Source organism: Akebia trifoliata, chromosome 10 (assembly GCF_017979445.1).
Source record: "Akebia trifoliata isolate Shusen 1 chromosome 10, ASM1797944v1, whole genome shotgun sequence".
Lineage (NCBI taxonomy): Eukaryota > Viridiplantae > Streptophyta > Magnoliopsida > Ranunculales > Lardizabalaceae > Akebia > Akebia trifoliata.
Window position 1 is genome coordinate 22,064,512 of NC_141384.1, and position 21,998 is coordinate 22,086,509.

The window sequence follows — 21,998 nt, forward strand, 5'->3', positions numbered from 1 at the left end:
ATGTTGTATTAAGTACATACAACTTAGTATTTAAAACACTGAAATGAAAAAACTATTAAGTATTGCATTCATGTATATTTCTTTTGCTTTTTTTGAATAACTATGAATAGGTTGCTAATGTTACACAACTAATTAAAACATTGTTGATTGTGTGTGTGTGTGTGTGCGCGCGCGTGCGCGCGTGTGTGTGTGTGCGGGTGCGCATGCGCTTATATCAACTTTCTAATATGCTTATAAACATATTAAAATAAGATAAAATAGATAACTAACTAATCATGATTCATTTATAACAAGGAATGACTAATATATGCAATATTTTTATTAGTGAATACTATGTGTAATATAGAAGCTTGTAAAAGTAATTATAAGTTTTTTCTAAAAAAGAACATTTTGGTTGAAGTTTACAATTCATCGAAAGATTTCCAACGAAATATTGCATTTTATATCTAAAATTTGATAATTTCGGTTGAAATTTACTATTCAATGAAATGTTTCACAAAATGAATAGTGATTTCCACCAAAATATATATAAAAAGAAATTGTCAGTTAAATTATTGTCAGAACTTGTGGAAATATGAATATTTCGGTAAACTTTTCTTTTCTTAATAGTCCTTGGAACTCATCTCACGTGTATGACATATTTGAAATACCCAAACTACCCTTTATTATCTTCTTCACATGGTTAGGTTATCCAACAACGATAGATTCAATTTTTATTTTTTATATTTTTTATGATTAAGCTGCAATTTTTCATTTACAACTATGATTTATGCATTTTGGGTGTTTTGAGGAAATTTACCTAATATCGAACTCAAAAAAAAAAAAAAAATGAAAAATCTGATTCACATTTACAACGTTGAGTTCACCACTTTTTATTGTCTAGTTCACCATTTAACTACTGTTGACTTCAACGGTTTTTTTCTTATGAAAATATTTTCGAACTCGACAGTAATTAAATGTTGAACTATATAATAGAAAGTGGTGAACTCGACACTAAGTAACTAAATGTTGAACTAGACAATAAAAAGTGGGGAACTCGACACTAAGAGGTGAGTTCAATGATAAAAATGTTGAATTGGACAATAAAAAGTGATGAACTCGACGCTGTAATGTGAATCATATTTTTCATTTTTTCAACTTCAATACTTGGTAAATCTCCTCAAAATATCCAAAATGCATAAATCACAGTTGTAAATCAAAAGTTACAATGTAATCATAAAAAAATTTAGAGTATCAACTTCGTTCTTCATTTTTTTTAATGAAACATTGAAATGGATAAATAAATAATGCGTCTAAATGTTCATAAGTAAGAGAATATCATTCTCCATTCGTCATTTATGATCAAAGATCGTCGGAAATGATTGCAATCGTCGTCGGACAACCTAAATATGTGAAGAAGATGATAAAATAGTTGTTTAGGTATTTCAAAGACCTTATACACGTGAGATGACGCCCAAGAACTGTTAAAAAAAAGAAAATTTTACTAAATGGACTATTAAGATACAACCCAAAACTTAGGGACTATTTAGAAATAAGCCCCTCCACTAGGGTCTTTTAAGTAATTTTTCTTGTATACACGAAAACGCGACAATAGGGCCCACTTATGGGGGATAAACATCCCCTCAACTAAAGTGGTGTATTTCATCTTTACCCCTTCAAATGTTTTGCCCCCCTCCTCTTCTTCAATAATACCCTTCTAACTTTACTATGTTTTCTCTTTTATCTCTTTACAAAGGGGATTCACTCCTTTGTCCTCTTTTCAAATAATGCCCTTCCAAATTTATTGATTTTCCTCTTCCCCCTAAACCCCAAAGAGGATGCTTGTGTCCTAGACATGGATACGATCAAGTGAACTCTAGCATATATATCTGGGTCAGAAATTTCAAAACGGGCTGATTTTTTGTGAGGATGATCTCTATGCTAAGGAGATCATCCTCACCAAAAATCGGCCCACTTTAAAATTTCTAATCCCAATTTACAAGTTGAAGAATTGTAGATCGTATTTTTTTTGTAAACTAATTTGATGGGGATAGAAGTTTTAGAATGAGCTGATTTTTGGTGAGGATGATATCTATGGTGAGAAGATCATTCTCACTAGAAATCAGCTCACATTGAAACTTCTAACCCCAATTTACAAGTTTCAGAATTGTGGATCGTCCATTTTTTGTTAACCACTTTTGATGGGATTAGAAGTTTCAAAAAGGACTAATTTTTGGGGTGCAACGGTGACTTGTGATATGCAACTATCTTCATCTTAATAAGAAACACAGAAAAAATCATCATCATCTTCTTCTCCACTCCTTCAAGAGGGGTACACCAATTTTTTTTTTTTTTTTTGGAGTACAATCAAATCAATGGTGTATGGGGGATATTTTTAAGTGATGGGTTGCAATCAGTTCTCCAAGGCATTAGAAAGAAACATAAAAAAATGAAATCATCCTTTATGATGCATATAAGATTGTGGCTCATACTAATCAAATCATTTCTTTTCAATTTTATTGGAAATGCAAATGCTAGTGAAAATAAAAATCTCAATGGAAAGCAAAATATTGGTCTTCGAAATTGAAACCAGAACCAGTAGGTGACTCTCACTTCATGTCCTCCAACTCTAGTCCAACTATATAACCCAAGCGGACTCAAGCTCATTCTCATTTGAATTTTAAACCTATGTATGAAGGTGACCCCTCAGTGTTCCCATCCACTCAGTTGGGCAGATCAAGTTTGCCTAGCCTGATAGGCTTACGAGGCGCAAGCCATCAGAGAATTACAACCCGGATGGGTTCAGATGTGTTAGGAGCCATTGAGCCTAACCCAAGCTTCACAGGACTCAATCCAAGCCCAAATGTACTGATGTTTGGCCTAAAATTTTCGAGGTCAACATCTTTCACCCAAACACTATCTACAATTACAAATCTAGAATTATGTTAGAGACCAATTTTTAAAGAAATATCATTTCATCACCAAACAAGTGAAAATTATTTAAATCTACTATGGCTTTTATTTACCCGACTTTCCAAATTCCTCTCTACAAACCCTTGTGAACCCTACAAACCTGAAATGCCACGAGATCACTAGTGTCAGCTCTAACACTTGAAATGCGAAAAACATTCCCACCCATAATATGGTAAATAGATAAAGACACCAAGTCCCCATGATTCTCCTTTTTAGTGGAATAAAATGAATTTTGATTTTTTCACTGCTTCCATGGTTATATGCTCATATTCTATCATGCCCAATTTAGGATCTAGATTTTTCGAAATTTTAAGGGTGGAATGAAAAATAATAAAAATCAATATCTTCAAAACTTAAATACGATGTGAATTTCTTCCAAATAATTTCGAATGAGTTTATCTTAAAATTTTGAATTATAAAAAAATTTCTCATGTAGAGATACCTGTATAATCAAAATCCATATATCCACTATATTTTAACCACCATATCATAGATCAACTACACATTTCATATCGATTAACAGTTGTCCACATCATAAATATTAACTTTCATTATCTGGATATATATATATATACACACACAAATAGACATAATACACATGATTCTAATGTATATAAAGAAATATAAAATAACACAAAATAGTTTCACTAAACCCCAATCTCAACTCACATATAACAGAAATAATGTTCATTATCTTGATCTTGCGACCCTCTATATAATATTCTCTATCAGAAATAGACATCTTCGTAACTGGGACATCTATAATGTTTTGTTGGTAAGATGAGTAACATAAAAGTTACTCAATAGTAAACTCACATTTCAAATTAGTAATCATAATATGAATGAATAAATAAGTTAATCTATTACAAATAATTCAAGTTGTTAAATAAGTAAATAAAAACGAATAACACTCGAAACATGCTAATCTTTAATAAAACAGTAACAAAATATCTCTATCTCAATATAATAATAAAAAAAAACATAAATATGTCATAATAATATCAATCCTGGTGGTGTATTTAATAAGAATGACGAGGTACAAAATCGACATAAAAGTACCGACCAGTATGTTGATGCTCTAATACTTAACTAGTATGGGACTTACTGTTATTTCCTGTTTTTATAATAATCTGATCCAATTCTAACAATTTTGATTAGAATTTGATGTACAAGGTTTATCAACGAAGTTAGCCATTTTGGTCATTATTAAAATCCATTCCTCATTGATTATATATATATAAAAAAATAAAAAAAAAAATAAAAAAATAAAAAAATAAAAAATAATAAAAAAAAAAATAAAAAAAGAATTCCTATGGATCCAATGAACAAAAGAACGATACAAGCAAGGGGAATAACATAGTATCATCTGACTCGTGGGGACATAAGGAAGCATCTGTATTGGCATTGACAAGCGTAGTAATAATAATAAAGGGCAGCATCAGATTTCTTAAATTCCCCCTCCCCTTAACCCAAAAAAGGGAAGACCTTTCATTATCATTTATTATTGATAAAAGAAAATTTTTGTTTATGGATTTAGTAAGTTAAATACATTCACAAAAATAGGTGAATACAACCCATCATTAAGAATTTCGTCTTTGGACGAAAAGTGGTGGAAATACCACAAAGAGAAAGTGTACCACAAAAGAAAAAAAGAAATAAAAGTTTTTCTGATCAGCTGGAATAGCAGAAAAAGATGGTATAAACAAACAGTAGAACAAAGCTCATCTGTGGATGGATTTTCTTTTTAACTTACTTTAAAAGAATTATATTATACAGATTAACAGATTGAAAAATTCCTACAAATATTTTCCATTTACAAGATAAGCAAACACAACCTGAACTCGCAGTAAACAAACAAGAAGCCTGTGTAGCCTCTTATGCTATCTTCTCTCGTCCTTACGATCATTCATGGAGAGACTTAGCTACTAACGCTTCAGACTTCCTTGGTCTCTATTTCTCTTCAAAGTCAATATCAATAATGTCAGGTCCTGAGGATGAAAAGGGACTACTACTGCCTCTACCACCTTTAGTGAAGAAGTCAGACTTTGGCTTCCACACAATGTTCCCACAACTTGTGCATCGAACAATCTGGTTCTTGTAGCCCACGAACCGCCGCTTGCAAGCTGGGCAAGAACCCTGTTCAAGAAATTCAAGTTGAGAATGTCACCACATTATTTATTTATTTAACAATAACAATTATCAATATATGTGCAGGTATACAAAGATCAAAAACAGAACCAAAGCAAGAGGAAGGTGAGGTGGGTGGTGAAATAGAGATGATGTAGTAAGACAGATGAGTAGTAAATTATGATTCATGACGCCAAACAATAGATTTGGAATAAGACAGATGATAATGATCATAAATGTGTTGATGAGGAATTGATGGCGGTATAGGTACTGAGGCAGTTGTTGGAAGCATGGTTTCAAGTCTCTTGTCTGAGACATTCTGGTTTGGCCAAAACCATAATGAAATATTGATCCTGAAACATTGAATGTTTTAGAATGCCTCGGTCAAGAGAGTATTGGTCCGGAGAGAAACATTGAATGTTTCAAATTGTCTCAAAATATTTTGGAATGTCTCAAAGAAAACAGTATCGATTTTCCTCCTGACTAAGCCATTGCCTCGAGATGAGATTTAAAACATTTATTGGAATCTCACCTCCTATCCCTACCTCCCAACACATCCCTAGATTGTCCAACCAAGTAGATCTTCTAGCTCAAGAACTATATCCAACATTGCATTTCTGGGACTCTTATTTTCAGCCCTTCAAGTTTTCTCAGATGTACGTAAGAACGCAAAAAATTCAATGGACAGGTAATATGTTATTGCATTCACAAATGTTACTATGAGTTTTGTTCTCTTTAACAGACCATATGCTTGTGGCTCATCTCTTGATTGAGAAAAATACTCCTAATTCTTTATAGATTGATTCTAGGAATTATTTTTTGTTTCTCTAGAAACAAAATCCCGACCTTAACATAGTTTTAGTCAACTAGTTTAATTCTACGAAACCACACTTATAATTATCTATTTATATAACAATTTATAAGTTGGAATCAACTTAAATATGAATTTGTAAAATTATTTTAATAAGATTTGAAGCTGAACACCTCAGTTTCTAACAGAACTGCTGTCAATAATATTGCAATACACTAATACCTTTCTGAACGAACTCTTGTGGGCCCAAATCCTATCGCCTTTTGGGAAAGAGAAATCCCTAATTCTCCCCATCAAGCTATCTAGGGTAGTGTCAGGAAAATTTAAAAATATCAATTTCAAGATCGTGACGCCTTGGCCGAAACATTCTATGGTATATATATAGTAGAGAAGTACCATTGGTTGTTGAATTAAAAATAATGCATAACAAAATAAATTCTAACAGAACAAAATAAGTAGTAGTTATAGAAAGAAGACCAGAAAAATATGGAAAAGAGGATCAATATATTTACAACTCATTGACCTAACCTAAAAGAGGATAAATCAGGTTAGAGTCTTCATTTAGTAAATGGTTTTAAGTATTAGTGACCAAACATTAGCACATGTGATTAACTTGAGCATCTACCCCAAAATAACATGTCAGATCCGCTAAATAAACTTGGGATGTATCTAAATGTAACCATTGTCAATCCTGTGATAAGATGATTTCAGTCTATAGTCTATCCTATCTATATCTATTGTCAATCAATATGAAGGTTCTAGATCACTGGCACCAATTAAAAATCTAATTTCTTATTATAACACTAACAATATGGTATAAGACTCTCAAAGGATCCTTTCAAAATGCACGACTCAAAAAAATAACGCGTAGTCATAAGTAAAACTACCTCAATCACAAAGTTTCTGGCAACAGTCCCAACGAGTAGAGGAACAGCAAATGGCAGTACCCATGTTGCAAGAATCAAGAACCGAAACAACCATCCTGACAATGCAAACCAAAGGAAGAAGATTGTCTGCACAAACCAAAAAAACTTTGCTCTTGAAAGGTATCATCAAACGTTAGAGAAAAATAATAATAATGTATATTGATATCATTAATTATTGATAACTCTCTTCCCTAATTTATTATATATCCCTATATTAATACAAATTTATATAAAACAATTTTAGCTGGAATACAAATATCTTTTTTTTATCAGTTCAAATACCAACATCTAGCTAAACCATAAACCTTCACTTGCAGAACGTAAGGATCATTTACGTACTTTTTTAAATAGGTTAGGTAATACTCACAGCAAAACTTCTTCCCAATGGAGTGTCTAGGAAATCATTCAAATTTTTCCTGTACTGCAAAAAATATAAAAAGAAATATTATATCTTACAAAGCTGGCAACTGAGGGAAAAAAAATATAAAAATCAACAACCTAAGTTTCAACACAACAATAACTAAATTGCAAATTCAGGCCAATTATTATTATTATTATTTAAATCGAGAATGGGACAGGATATTCCACTGTATCAACTGATAATTATATGGAGGGAAATTGTGCATAAAAAAGCGTCAATTATTTTGAGACAATTTTGTAAGTTAGAAAGTTTAGGCAATTCCTAAACAAATCAATCAAATAAAAAAGATACCTCAATTGACCTTTGGAAATTGACATAATGTGACAAAAATTCACCTAAAGTTTGCGCAAAGCAAGATCTTCAACCATTAACAGACTCATAGAGTAGCATATAAAGCAAATGAAAGCAATTATAATCAATGAAATATTTCATTGGGACACAATAGCAAAGATCCAGAGCTTATAAGTAAAGATCCACCTCCAGCAAAGAACATGGTTGCTAGAGGAGGAAACGATGTGAGAACACAAGAAACAACATCCAAATGCTATCTATTTTCATTCATTTATTGGTATTTATAAGTATGTAAACGTAGAATAGGATTTTTGGTTTTAGAAGTAGAGTCAATAATGGGTAACTTACTAGAACTAGCATCCCCTATTTACTTTTCCTTTTCTCCCATCTTCTCTTCTCTTTTCCTCTTTTAACATAGTTTCTCTTTTTTCCCCTTTTTTCATATTGTCTATAATAGGGAGAATCAAGCAAATTTCCTCCCCAATGAAGCCACCAATGTTCAACAAGTGTTGATTGGTGTATGGGACTGGAACGCATGGATTTGAGAGATACTAGGGTGGTCCCTACTATATACCACCCAAGGGAAGAAAGAGACTACCCCACATGCTTTTCTACCCAACCCATCATTTATAGACGTTATATTTACAAGAGATGGTGTTTTAGAATATGTCTCGACTCTTGATAATGAACTGGGTTTAGAGAGGAAGCCTGGATCATCACCTAAACATTATAATGATCATTTGATGCTCACTATTAATATGAGGGGAGGGGGAGAAATGAGCGAGGCTGATTGAGCCTAGCAGGGAGAAAAGGATATGTAACCAACAATCAAAGGGACGACAAGATATTAAAGTATGGCTATCTTTTAACTATTTCTTCTATTTATTAATCATGTCCTAAACCTTTTTATAGGACAGAGACAAAAGGATAGTTTTGCTAGTAGTGTGGTCCCAACTTCTAAAGGGAAATTTACTCTTAAGCATAGAATGTCCAAAGGGAGAGAGAACTCGAAGTGGGTTGGAAGAGGTTAATGACAGCATGGAGTTTGAAAAGAAGAGGGGTTTGTATCATCTCTAGACGTGCCTTATGTTGGAGGTGTGATGAAGTCGATGACCACAAGTTTTTGTGATGTTTGTATAGAGAGTGGATATGGACACAGATTCTTGGCATGTTTTGTATAAGGAGGATGGGGGTAAACTTGATTAGAGAGGAGCTTCAAGAGGTGTGTAGTAGGGGTGGCAATGGGTTGGGTCAGGTCATGTCATGTTCATGTCGTGGTGAGGGAAGTGTATGATGAAAATTTACCAAACCCAACACATTTATTAAATAGATAACTTGACCCAACCCATGTAACCTATTTAAAAAAATTTCAAAATTAATTGAAAAACATAAGTTCCATTTCCACCACCAAAATGAAATACCATTACTAAAAATAAAGTTGCACAACCATAAACCAATATCTACCAACATAAATTAAGTATCACAAAACATAATCTGAGTTTCATCACCAAAAATGCATCACAACCAATTAAAGGGGCGAGACAAAAAGAAAAAGAAAATGTGTTCATAGGATATTACAAAAACTATAGATCTCTACTTATAACAAACATAATAATAATAAAAGCATCCTTCTAGAATATATGAGTCATACTAGCCTTAGTAAGATTTAAATTCTTACTAAGGATCATTTTTCCCACATGGATCACCATATTTGGGAATCCAACACTACAAACCTCTAGATTTCAATGAAAAACTCAGGGTAAAAAAATATAAATAAATAACTTGGTAAGGAAAGTGTTTTTTCTTTCCCAAACTAAAAACTTAACCATTAATTATTTGAAAAATGTCTTAGAACACCCTCTATATTTTATAAAATTTGAAGAAAAAAAAAAGTATTACGAAAAATTTCTACAAAATTCTAGCAAAAGATGGATAATTTAAAAAACCCGCAAATAATTGACATTTGAGATACCTCCTATGTTTCATGATTTAAAACGACACTAACTAAACGTGTCAAAACGGATTGATGTCCTTGACCCATACCCAGAAGTTTAATAATCGTGTTAGATGAGTCAACGCTATTGTGACCAAAACTCACTAATTTCGTGTCATTTTCGAGTCATGTTCACGGGTCGTGTTAAGATTGCTACCCCTGGTATGTAGTATCAAGGCACCTAGTAAACTGATTTCAGATGTGAGATGTGTTGCCTTTACTTCTACGATCTACCAAATTTGGCATGAAAGAAACTTCTGCGAGAACAGGTTCTTAATTTGATTTCAGAAAATCTTTGAGGTGTCTTTGATGGGGCAGAGTTAAAGTTGTTCACGCTAGTAGATGCTTCCATATGCAAATAGGTAGGGAAGCTCAATCACATTGGAGTAGGGCGTTCCAAAATTTGTGTATTGAGCAGCCCAGATCCAAGAGTGATCAAGATGAATAAGGATGGGTCCTTATCATCTAATGGAGGAGGTTATAGTCATCGTTTAAAATCTCATTTTAGTTTGGCGTTTCGGTTTTTTGAAAAACTGAAACAATGCCGAAACATTCCCAAAACATTTGAAACATATATTATCTTAGATTAGGGTTTTTAAAAAAGTCTTAAACAAAAAACTTCTGTGGTCAAGGGGAATGATATCAGTTGAAAGATAGGGTATCTCAAATATTTACCCAAACATAAGGGTTTTTAGTTAAACAACAGTCTTTCATAGAAGACCAAGGTCAAGGGCATGCAATCATTTTGAAGACCCAGTCTCTGTTTCATAAATGGAAGAAAAAATGAAGAACGAGGAGAAGGAAAAGAAGAAGGAGAAGATCGACGACCTCACTCAATCATCCATCTCTCTCTCTTTCTCTCTCTCCATCTTCTCTGTCTTAGCATCATTAATGGCGTCTCTCGCCCTTCTTCTTGTGACTTGGGGGATTTGTTCTCTTCCAAGTTTCCAACCTCGTTTAGTAAAATTGCCACCAGTAAATCTTCGATCCACTACTAACGATTCAATGTGTTAAACCAATTGAGCTATGGGTCTAAGCCTTATTTGGAAACAGGAGATAATTAAATGAAGTAGGGTAAAATATATAAACTCAACAAGAGAGAAAGAGAGCGAAATAAAGAAATGTTGCACAAATTCAACGGCACATTAAAGTGTTGTTGCTTTGTGTTGTGAAGTAATACAACATTGCAATGAGAAGTAATGATATGGCCCATATCAAGCATAGTCATCTAATCCTCGACCGTGCAAAAGTGGTTAAAATAACTCAATGTTTTGTGCAACTCAAACCGTGCATTACCATTGTATATTTCGTTGTAATGTTGTTGTAGGACTATAAAACTAACTAAAATGATGGTTCCGAAATTACGAAAGAAAAATTATTAAGGACAATGAATATTATAAGTTACTGGATTCTACCAAAAAGAAATAAGAAAAGTCTAATAAATAGCTAACAAATAATTCTAGACAATGTTTTAACTCTCGCCGGTCTGAACCTAAAATATTAAATTAAGGGATCTTATGAAAGGTAGAACTTTCAACTAGCCTAAAATATTAATCTAACAATATCTGAGAAGATATAGAAAATTAGAATTCCTAAGGTTAGGTTTAGGGTTGGAATAAGGTTAGATTAATAAAAATAAGGTTTTAGGATGGTCTAAACTTGCGTTAAATTATTGGGCAGCAAGTAGGGATGATTTTGGGTTGATTTTAGGTCAATTTAGTTAGGGTTTTGGGGCTGGTTTGGGCTGGGCAGCAACATGATAGTTTTGGGAGAGGATTTGGTAAGTTCTATTATGTGTATTATCTCTAAAAGATGTTGGTAAAGGCTGACCTAGATTTTAGAAACAGAAAATCACAAAAAACCATGAAAAAAGGATGAAGAAAAAGAAAAAAATTAGACTATACCTACAAACCAAGAAGAAAATGGAAAATATTGAGGAATCTTGCTCACCAAAATGAATGCTTCAACATTCAAGATAGGAAAACCGAAAATTCTGTAAATTGTATTAAAAAAACTCTATAAAATAACATAAAGACGTGCTTAAATTGTAAACAAAACCCTAAAGAGAAAAAACACCTAAGCTAACCTTGAGTGAAAGATAAATTACAAAAATTCTCTCATTTTCATAACTTTCTCTCCTAAAATTTCAAACCTTAAAAACTTAAATAAAAGACAAACTAAAGTTACTAAATTACCCCCAAGCATCTATACTAAGTCCATGGGTCAATAAAACATGAAAATAAGCCCAAAAACATAATATAAAAAAAAAATCCAAAATAATGCTCCAAACAGAAAATTAAATAAATCCTAAGGTGTTGTTTGTTTGGACTTTTGCACACGTCTTTTTAGCTTTTGCGACTTTTTTTCTGAAGCAAAAGCCCAATCGGTGCGGTTCATTTGGGCTTCATCTACTTTCGCTGCTTCGTTTTGAAGCAAAAAAGTAATAATGAAATGGAGCAGCCTCAGATAGGCTTCACGCTAAAGCAGTTGTGCTTCTCAAATCACCTAAAACGGTTCCAGTGAAATGTCCAAAACACCCCTCTTGAAACCTCATATTTCTATAAGATTTGTCCTTCCAAAATGAAACAAGCACATTCAGGTTTTCCCTTCACAGAACTCTTTAAGGTTTCTTTGAGCACTTTGCAGCTGCCATAAGCTTTCGCAAGAGTTGATTGACCACTCCTTCGAGCTTCGTTTCTCTCCATCTCCCTCGAATATCTTCTTCACAAGCAATCGAACTCAGTCCTCTTTCCTTTTTTCCTTTTTTTCTGGTTTGCTACACCCACGAACCAGTTGCAATCTCTTCTCTTGGGTTTGTTGATTTTGTTATAAATTGTTGTTGTAAATCCTTCGCAGGAGTAATTGAACCCCGTCCATCTCTTTCGGAAATCTTCTTCCCAAGTAAGTAATCGAAATCAGCCCTCATCTTTCCTTTTTTTCTTTTTTTCTAAAGATCGAGGGATTATGGTAGCTTGTCTCTGATTATTCTGCCTGAGCACACCAGAAGTTTTGTGTGTGGAGGCTTTCTTTTGCATATTATTTTGGGTATTGAGTTGGCTCTTGAATGGGTGGTTCAACTTAAACACATTCTGTTCCTTCTGGCCTAGCAAACTTCTACTAATACCCAAACTCAATCCCTATCTTTTCTGAACATTGACCTTAGCTTGGATTGCCAGTGAAACAGATTTTCCTTTGTTCTTCAAACCAACAAGGTTACTTTCTTCTGAAGGAGAAACCCTGAACTGGGTTTCATCTTCTATTCCATTCCAACTCTTGTTCAAAGGCTGTCCTTTAAGATATTTTTAGCAGTCTTGGACCCAGTTTTCTACCTAAGACTGCTATACCTCAATTTTTCCTTCAGTATAACTGGAAGTCTGGAACAACGGAAATGTCACACAAAGTCTTACAATCATGTAAACATTTACCCAATATTAACATATTATCTACTTAATCTTGATTTTTGAGTTTTTTTTATTGAATTCATTAGGAATCCTAATCAAGTTTATGTATTGTTTACGTGTGTTTTGGAGAGTTTCCAAATTCACAAACTCTAGACTAGAGTCCTAGATGGCTAAATGTTATTATTTGGTAGATGGCTAAATGTTATTATTTGGTACTGATTTCATGATATAATGTGTGGGTGTTGGGACTGATTCTACAAACTAATGCTTCATTGCTATACTGTATGTTTTTCAATGTTTGTTGTTGGTTCTATGTTGTCTGCACCATATATTGTTTTGAATTGGATTGAAGAGATTTACATGTGTTTGTACTATGAGAGAATTAATTGTAATGTGATTAGGGTGTTGTAAATTTATTTTGTTAGAGAATTGCTTGTAAGTTTGACGATTAGTATTCAACATGATGGCTGAATTTTGTTTATGACATTGATCTTATCAGATGGTGAGTAAAACACAAAAAGAATCAGAGCCAAAAAATGATGTAGCAAGATGGAAATCCCATCTACACAAGATAGGGGTTGATATTGCAGTGGAATTAGTAAAGAAGGGTAAAAGACCAGGAACTACACTCAATACATCTGGGTATTCATCTCTAATCAAGCAATTTCATGCAAAGACGGGTCTTCGTTACAGTAGGAAGCAACATAAAAATCATAGGGATAAAATGAAAGGTGTTTGGGCTCGATGGATTAAATTAAAAGCAAATAGTGGTGTAAGATATGATGCTGTGAACAATAAGGTCTTGGCAGACGATGATTGGTGGGACACTTGGGTAGAGGTAATTTATTGAGGTTTAGATTCTAAATAGGATTGTACTTCTTATGTTCACTTATCATAAATAATAAAAAAAATTGGAACTTGGTAGAATAACAAAAATGATGCACATTGCGGTTGCTCGGGATTGGAACATGCTGTGGAGTTGGATATACTCTGGTGGGACTTATGCTATTGGAGAATTTATGGCTAGTTCAGTTACTCCCAGTACACATCCTTCTATTGGACTATCCAAGACATTAGAGGATGAGCTTGAGGAGGAGGAGGAGGAGGAGCTTGTTCTTGGGATGCAGCCCCCAAAGTCACAAACAGTAGGGTCCCAGTCACTAGAGTTTATTTCACCTAATGTCCACGATGACGATGTCCCAGCATTTATTGCACCATATCGTAGGAGATCTAGAAGTACCACAGACTAACAACCACAGTCCCGACAACCAAAAGTTACGAATGCAGTTAGGTTGGGGCAACAACTTGATCGTTTAGTGGGTGCATTTGTATCAAGTAATAGTGCCACTAGTGTACCATCTGCACCATCTGGTACCGTTAGGGAGTGCATAGATTTACTGGATGTGATAACAGAAATCACCCCTAATAGAAATGTACCGGTTTGCCCTCAAATTGTTTAGTGCGAAGAAGAAGGATAGGGAGATTCTTAGCATGCTGCGAAGTTCTGATCTTCGTATAGGATGGTTAGAGGGCGAAATGGAGGATGCTCGTAGTCGCCGTTCTGTTTAGTGACAATGCTTTGTGTGGATTGGAACACATGTTATTATCCATTTTGGATGTAAGTCGACTTTATGTTTATTGTGTGGATTGGAACATATGTTATTATCTATTTAGGATGTTACTTGACTTTATGTGATAGGTTGTATGGTTTGTTTGTTGTAATCTATCTTGGATGTATGTGATTTATTTGATGACATTGATGACAGACTTATGCATTCCAATGAAGTTGATGACACAAACACCTTGATAGTTCTGCCATGGTTGGATATTATAGCAATTGGTGCCCTTCTTGCAGCACAACAATACTATGATACATTTATCTATAAGGAACCACGTAGCAATTCCACATATTTTGGAGCAGATTATGTGCACGACATCCTCAGAGAACATCCAGGCACATGCAACGATTTATTTAGGATGGAGAGACATGTCTTCCATAGTTTATGTGAATTATTGGAAGGGGTTTACTACAAACCCAAAAGATGGTCTCGGTTGAAGAACAAATTGCTATGTTTGTGTTTATTGTGTGTCAAAATCAAGGGCATTGGGTATTGCGAAGCAGTTTTAGGCACTCATTGGATACTATTAATAAATATTTCCATCTAGTTCTTAGAGGACTGATTGAACTTTCAACGTTATTATTAGTTCCGCCAAATCTTAACGAAACCCCATTGCATATACAAACTAATGAACGATATTATCCGTATTTCAAGGTATTTAATTTACTATCTATTCATTAAATATTATTTTTAATTTCATATATAGTTATTGATACTTCAAATATGTATATTTTAAGAATTGTGTTGGAGCTATCGATGGGACACATATTTGTGCACATATCCCATTTGGGTTACAAAATCGATTTCGAGGACAAAAAGACATAACACAAAATGTTATGGCCACTTGTGCGTTTCATATGACATTTACACACGTTGTAGTTGGATGGGAGGGATCGGCTAATGATTCTCGTGTGTTCTTCGAAACTATTCGAAAACAATCGCTAGGATTTCCACGCCCTCCTACAAGTTAGTTATTAGAAATTAAGATAAAATACATGATTAAAAAAAATGTTAATTGTTTGTCTTAATTTTATAGGCAAGTATTATTTGGTCGACGTTGGATATCTATTAATGGATGGCTTCCTCGCACCTTATCGGGCCACAACATATCACTTTCAAGATTTTAGGAGAGTCACGGCCAAGAACAAAGAAAGAGTTGTTCAACTATATGCACTCATCACTCTGAAATGTCATTGAATGATATTTAGGAATTTTAAAAGCAAAATGAAATTTTTTGGAAGCAAATGCCTCATTTCAAATTTCAAACATAGCGAGATATAGTATTGGCGTGCATGGTACTCCATAATTTATAAGAAAACATGCAATTGCAGATGCAGAATTCAGACATTTTGAGGAAGAACAGATTGTGAAAGATGAAGAGGGGAAACGTGATGAGGTTGACGATGATGAGGACCTTATAGATCATCAAGCTTGAATTATCATAGAGAGGACAAGGAGTGCAATAACTGATGCACTATATGTTGATTATGATATAGTTTAGGAGCTTTCATGTTATTTTTTTGCGTTGTTCTTAATGAGATTACATTGTCAGATACATTTTTATTCTACTTATTTGTTTGTATCACATTATAACATTTGGTATTTGGTTAAACATGTTGTTCGAATGTCTAATTTAAATGTTAGTTGATTAATTAGTAAGAGTTTTTTATGTTATATGCTAGTTGATTAATTTAAACATTATTTTAATATTTGTGGTCTTTATATGTGTGGTTGTAGCATTGATGGCTCATTATGCAATTCCTCGTTCTTGTGGCTTAATTATGAAACAATTTACTACTCGTACGAAGGAAAACAATGGGAGATTATTTTATGGACATTAAGTAGTTGGATCTGATTGATTAAACTCAATTTCATGTCCCTACTTATTTATAACTGACAAATATGTTAAGTAATATATGTCACTTATTTTTTTTCAGCGACACAATGACTCATTTTTATGGGCAAATGAAATAGAGGGCAATTTGGATAATATTGTGGTCAAAAGCTTATGTAGGATCTAAAGAAGGAAAATAATATAAAATATGCATTGATAGGATATAATATCTTACTTATAATACTCGTTTTAATTTTGTTTATACTTTTAGTAGTAGCATTTCTACTTAATCGATGATGAAACAAACAAAAAGATGTTGTATGGCCAATCTCCGACATTGACATGTTATATTTATGTTTTAGGTGAAATCTATTAGCAACACATTAGAGAAAAACCTTACAAGTTAGATGGACTCGAGATGGTTCCTATTTGGGACGTGTGGGGAGTATCTTTTGAAGACATTATAGCTATTGAGATGCAAACTATCTATGAAGTATTGAGGTTTGCTAATTCCAAAGGAGAAAAGTAATGACTCAAACTATGCAATAAAGAAGATTAGTGGTGAAATTGAACCTGCCTGGAAGTACATCACACCGATTCATGACATTAGAGAGATGAGCCAAAGATTTGAGGTGTGCATATTTGAGTTCTTTTGGCATAATAAAGCAAATCGAGTTATTGGTTTTTTAGCAAAAAAGTGGATTTGTTTGAAGCGTGTACGGCTTTTCTTTTTTAATTGCAAAGGGTGGGGTCCCCTCTAAATCCTAGCTTACCGATAAAAAAAATAGTTTTCTTATGAAAGTTAGCCATGCAGCCATACACTTTATTTCACCGTATGGTTAACTTTCATAATAGGGTAAACAAAATCACTAGATTGAAGGCGAACAATGCTTGGAAGGTGGGGGATGAAGAGGTGGCATCGAGAGTGGTTGATTACTATATAAATTTATATACAGGAGAGTTTCCAGTGAAGCCATTGTTAGGAAACTTGCATTTTGATAGCATCTTAGATGAACAAAGACCTTGGCTTGAAAGACCTGTGGATGAAGAGGAAGTCCGATCGATAGTGTTTGGGCTAGCGGATGACAAGGCTCCCCGGACGGATGTTTTTTCATGGACCTTTCTCAAGGTTTGATGGGATGTGTTAAAGTCAGACTTGATGAAATTTTTGGAGGAATTTTTTAGGGAGGGGTTCTTGGATCATGGTTTGAACTGTACTTTCATGGTAATGATTCCCAAAATTGATGGGGCGGAGGATATTTCTAATCTAAGGCCTACAAGTTTGGTGGGTTCGACTTATAAGATTATTTCAAAATTACTTGTTGCAAGATTCAAAAAGGTAATCCAAAATGTTATTGGACCTTCCCAAGGAGCGTTTGTTGCAGGTAGCCAAATTCTTGATAGTGCTCTAACTGCTAATGAATGCATCAATTCTAGGTTTAAGTTAGAAGATCCGGGGCTCATTTGCAAAATTGATTTGGAGAAGGCCTACAATCACGTAAGTTGGTCTTTTCTTGAGTATGTTATGCGAACAATAGGTTTTGGGGAGAAATGGATTAGATAGATGTTGCAATGTGTGTCCCCTGATGATTTCTTCAAAGTCTTTAGGGGCTTGAGGCAAAGGGATCCACTTTTACCATACTTATTTTTTAGGATTATGGAAGCTCTTAGTAGAATGGTATCGAAAGCCGTGGAGTAGCCAAGGTCGTTCTGTTTGCATGTTCACTTCAGCGATAACATACTTGTTTTTCTATACCATTAAGGCACACAATTGACATTTCTTAGTAGTATTTTGGGTTGTTTCGAGGCGGTATCAGGCATTCTTGTTAACTTGAAGAAAAGCAAAAAAATTGGTGTGAATGTAGCTAGTGGCTTGGAGTTATTTGGGGCTTCAATTGGTTAGAGTGGAATTTTTGCCGACTACCTACTAGGGCCTCCCTCTTGGTGCTTCCCATAGGGGCAAAAGAATTTGAAATCCAGTTCTACAAAGAATGGGGAAGAGGTTGAGCCTATGGAAAACAAAGTACCTAACCAAAGGAGGGAGGGGCAAGTATCCTTAACTATATCCTTTCACTTTTCTCTCTACTTCGGAGTATGGACCTACAGATGGACAAGAGTTGTAGGGATTTCTTTTGACATGATAAGGACAACAATAGAAAATACCATATGGTGAGGTGGAAGAAGATTTGTTTGCCTAAGCAAAGAGGAGGTTTGGGTATTAGAAAATTTTCTTCTATGAATTCGGCCTAGTTAGCAAAATGATTGTGGAAACTCGAGGAAGAGGAGGATAGCTTATGGAAAGATGTTGTGAACAAAAAATTGGGGTGAAAGAGTTCAGGTGGGAAAGTGGCGAGGGAAGAAGTATTATAAGGCATTTTGAAGAGAATTCCTGCTTTTCGCTAAAGAGTAAAATTCAAAGTAGGGAGGGGCAATAGAATATGTTTTTGGGAAGATAGGTGATGTTGGGATATTCCTTTGGAAGAGCAATTTCCAGATCATTTTGCGATATCTACTAAAAAGGGGAGGCCGATAGCTGATTTCCTCGTGGGGGATAGCACGTCAAGGTCATGGGGTTTTGGTTTTAGACGGAACTTCAATGATTGGGAACTCACTAACGTAGGAAGGTTCTTGGAATTGGTCGAGGCTACTATTGTATGCAAGGATAAGGATGACTATAAGTTTTGGGATGGTGCGAGAGATGGGGTGGAGTCTACTCGGTGAGGTCCATGTACACTTCGGAATTACCTTCCTCCAACTTCACCTTGCCTGCTTCTTTTGTTTAGGGTGTTAAAGTTCCCTCCAAGGTTTCTGTTTTTATGTGGCTGACTTTGCTAGAGAAAGTCACCACAATGGATCAATTAATCAAGAGAGGTTTTCAAACCCCTAACGAATGCTTGTTATGCTTAAGGAATGGAGAGATGACAAATCATTTACTCATTCATTGTCACCTTGCTCATGAGGTTTGGACACACTTTCTCAATTTTTTTGGATTGAAGGGCCGTTTTCCAAGGTCTATCAAGGTGCTTTTTGAGACATAGGGATCGTGGGGCAACTCCTTTAGAGCTTCGAAACGGATCCTTTGGAGTCTCACTCCATTTGCCATTTGTTGGGGCATTTGGAAGGAGAGAAATAAGTGCATCTTTGAGGGGAAGGAGCTTACGATTCACAACCTATTGTTGTCTATTTTGGGTATTTTGTTCTTTTGAAGTAAATTGTATAGAGTGTTTAACGGAATCTTCTTCGAGGATTTCACTGCTAGGTGGGACATGGTTTGTAATTTAGTGAAGGCCATGATGCTCCCATCTTTTTGATCAGTTTGTAATTCGGGGCCATGAAATCCCCTTTTTTTAAATGAAATTTTAACTCATCCAAAAAAAAAAAAAAAAAAAAAATTTTTGAAGAGTTTGATTTGGAGAAATGAAGACCAAAGCGGAACAATGATTGAAATAACTGAACTATTAATCAAGAAAAGACAACAAATTACTTATTTAAAAAAAAAAAAATGAAATTAGTTAAATAATAGAAAACAGATTGATTTATTCACAAACTCATGAATTAATTAAATTTGAGAAAATTAACAGTACTAATAATCAAGAAATGACAATAAATTACGTATGTTTCCAACAAATTTGTGATTAATTAACTTATAGGAACCATATCAATTTACTCAAAAAAAAAATCATATAATCAATTTATTCAAAAACTCATGAATTATCTAAATTTTAGAAAATTGAGAGAGGGAACCTTGGGCAAATTCCTAGAAAACTCGAGAGAGAAAGAGCGCCAGCGTCGACTGATTTCGAACTCACGGTCCAGTTCGCGGGCCCGGTCGGAGGCAGATTGAGCGACTGAGTTAACCCGTTGAGAGACAGAGAACCGGCGGTCGAACCGCTCGGCGGTCTTCTTGGCATCGAAGAGGAACTGTTCGAATCCATCGTTGGCGCTTCTCCATGCGTCCCCCCAGACCTCTCCGGAGGCCACTCGCTTGGCGAATCCATCGAAATCGCTTCGTTGGAAAGCCTGGATGGAAGCCACGTGGCGCATAGGGAGGGTCCTTCGTTGGCTGTGATGGTGAGATTTTGAGGAGGAAAGTAGAGGGTTCCATGGCAGGCTCGTCGCCATGACTAGGTGAGTTGAATCGAAGCCTTTGTTGAAGAACTAAGAAGAAAGTTCTTTTGAGTTCGAGAGACAAATAAAAGAGGGAGAAGAACTTAAGAAGATGAGAGGTGGTTTTAGAATGCACGTCACGTGACAGGTGGCGCTTACTTAGTAAAAGCCTTTGGCCTGATACGCAGTTGGATACCCAGATGACGTGGTAAGGGCACAAAATCGCACATCTTACTCCTTTGTATCCCGAGATAAAACCCTTGTCACATCAGCCGTGTATGAAGACCGTGTGTATTCATCATGGCTCTTAAGAAAAGGGAAAATTACTTAAAGGACCCTGGTAAAGGGATTTCTTTTTGAATAATCCCTAACTTTTGGGGGTTTTCTAAATACTATATTTAGTAAAACTTTATTTTCTTAATAGTCCCTCAACCTATCTTCCCCATTATTTTCGTTCAAAATACTTGTTGCGATGTGTTTTTTGAGTATGGAAAATCTTGTTACCACTTAAATTTAGAGTCGTCGTCATTCTTTTTCAGAAATAAGTGTGAATGAACATCCAAAATATTTTTTGGAAATCATCTTTTTCACTGCATTTTAGTGACGTATTTGATGGATAGGGACATGGTCCACTTACAATCTAGGTAAAAAGGTTTGGTTAAAAAATGAAAAAGGTATTAGACACCCCCATTCTCTCTACCTTAAGGTGGGTTATTTTTTAAATTAAGCATTAAAAGAAGTTTTGAAAACTAAAAGAAAATAAGAAAAATATCAAAGTAAATACATGTATGTCATCGAACACATGAGCATGGTAGGATTGTTAACTAAGTGCATGCCTAAAATGTTATTTTAGGTGTGGAAAGGGGCTTTAGGTGTTTAATGTTGGAAATAGTTCTTAAGAATTATCTTATGAAGATGATATCGTTTTATAATCTTTCCTTGAAGATGGATGCATGAATGGATGATGATGTTGGCCTAGACCTTAGAGATATTCTATACATGGATTCTCTCTGGGGCCATGACATTTTAATAGAGGAACATGGAAAATGTTGGCCAAGGTTTCAATGGCTCATTTCATAGATTAAGAAAATGGTATGATGCCAAGTGTCCTCTTGTTGAAAGGGTTAATGAATCAAGGGCCACATTGATGAGATTTAGGCTTTTTGAGTCATTTTTTGGCTTTGCAAGCTCTAAGAAGTGAGATGGGCCTTTTTTGAAGCCTTTACTTTGATTGGGGTTGGGCAATTTCGGGTGTTTACAATACCCAAACTACCATGACCATTCGATTCCATCAGTTTTCGCCAAAAAAATGTCCATATTCCGGCATCCCAGAGTTCTTTCGAGCTTCCATTTTGACAAAAAATGTGTTAGAAGAAAAAAAATCAAATTTTGTAGGATTTTTTAAAGCATTTTGAATAGGTTTTTTTTTTTTTTTTTCAATTTTCACATTGTTATTGGATTAAAATCCATTATTGATGGTTTATTTTGTCCGAAATCAAGTAATAATCTTGTTTTA

The 21,998-nt window shown here is 34.6% G+C and overlaps 1 protein-coding gene across 1 annotated transcript; it reads right to left on the reverse strand.

Annotated features, from left to right (window-relative positions):
• Positions 1-4,662: 4,662 nt before the first annotated feature.
• LOC147393277 (uncharacterized) lies at positions 4,663-20,577 on the reverse strand. Its single transcript, XM_086455281.1, has 4 exons — positions 20,120-20,577; positions 7,184-7,237; positions 6,778-6,903; positions 4,663-5,088 (listed from the first exon to the last, which is right to left on the reverse strand). Exons 1-4 carry the CDS (start codon positions 20,495-20,497, stop codon positions 4,903-4,905), a joined length of 744 nt encoding a protein of 247 aa, XP_086311407.1. The 5' UTR covers positions 20,498-20,577; the 3' UTR covers positions 4,663-4,902.
• Between the last annotated feature and the right edge of the window lie 1,421 nt (positions 20,578-21,998).

Coding starts and splice junctions, on each gene's coding strand:
- LOC147393277 (XM_086455281.1), bottom strand. CDS start 20,497: ATGGCGACGAGCCTGCCATGGAACCCTCTACTTTCCTCCTCAAAATCT. Junction 7,238..20,119: donor TTTCTAGGAATTTGCCCAAG/GTTCCCTCTCTC, acceptor TATTTTTTGCAG/TACAGGAAAAATTTGAATGA. Junction 5,089..6,777: donor CCAGAAACTTTGTGATTGAG/GTAGTTTTACTT, acceptor TTTCTTGAACAG/GGTTCTTGCCCAGCTTGCAA.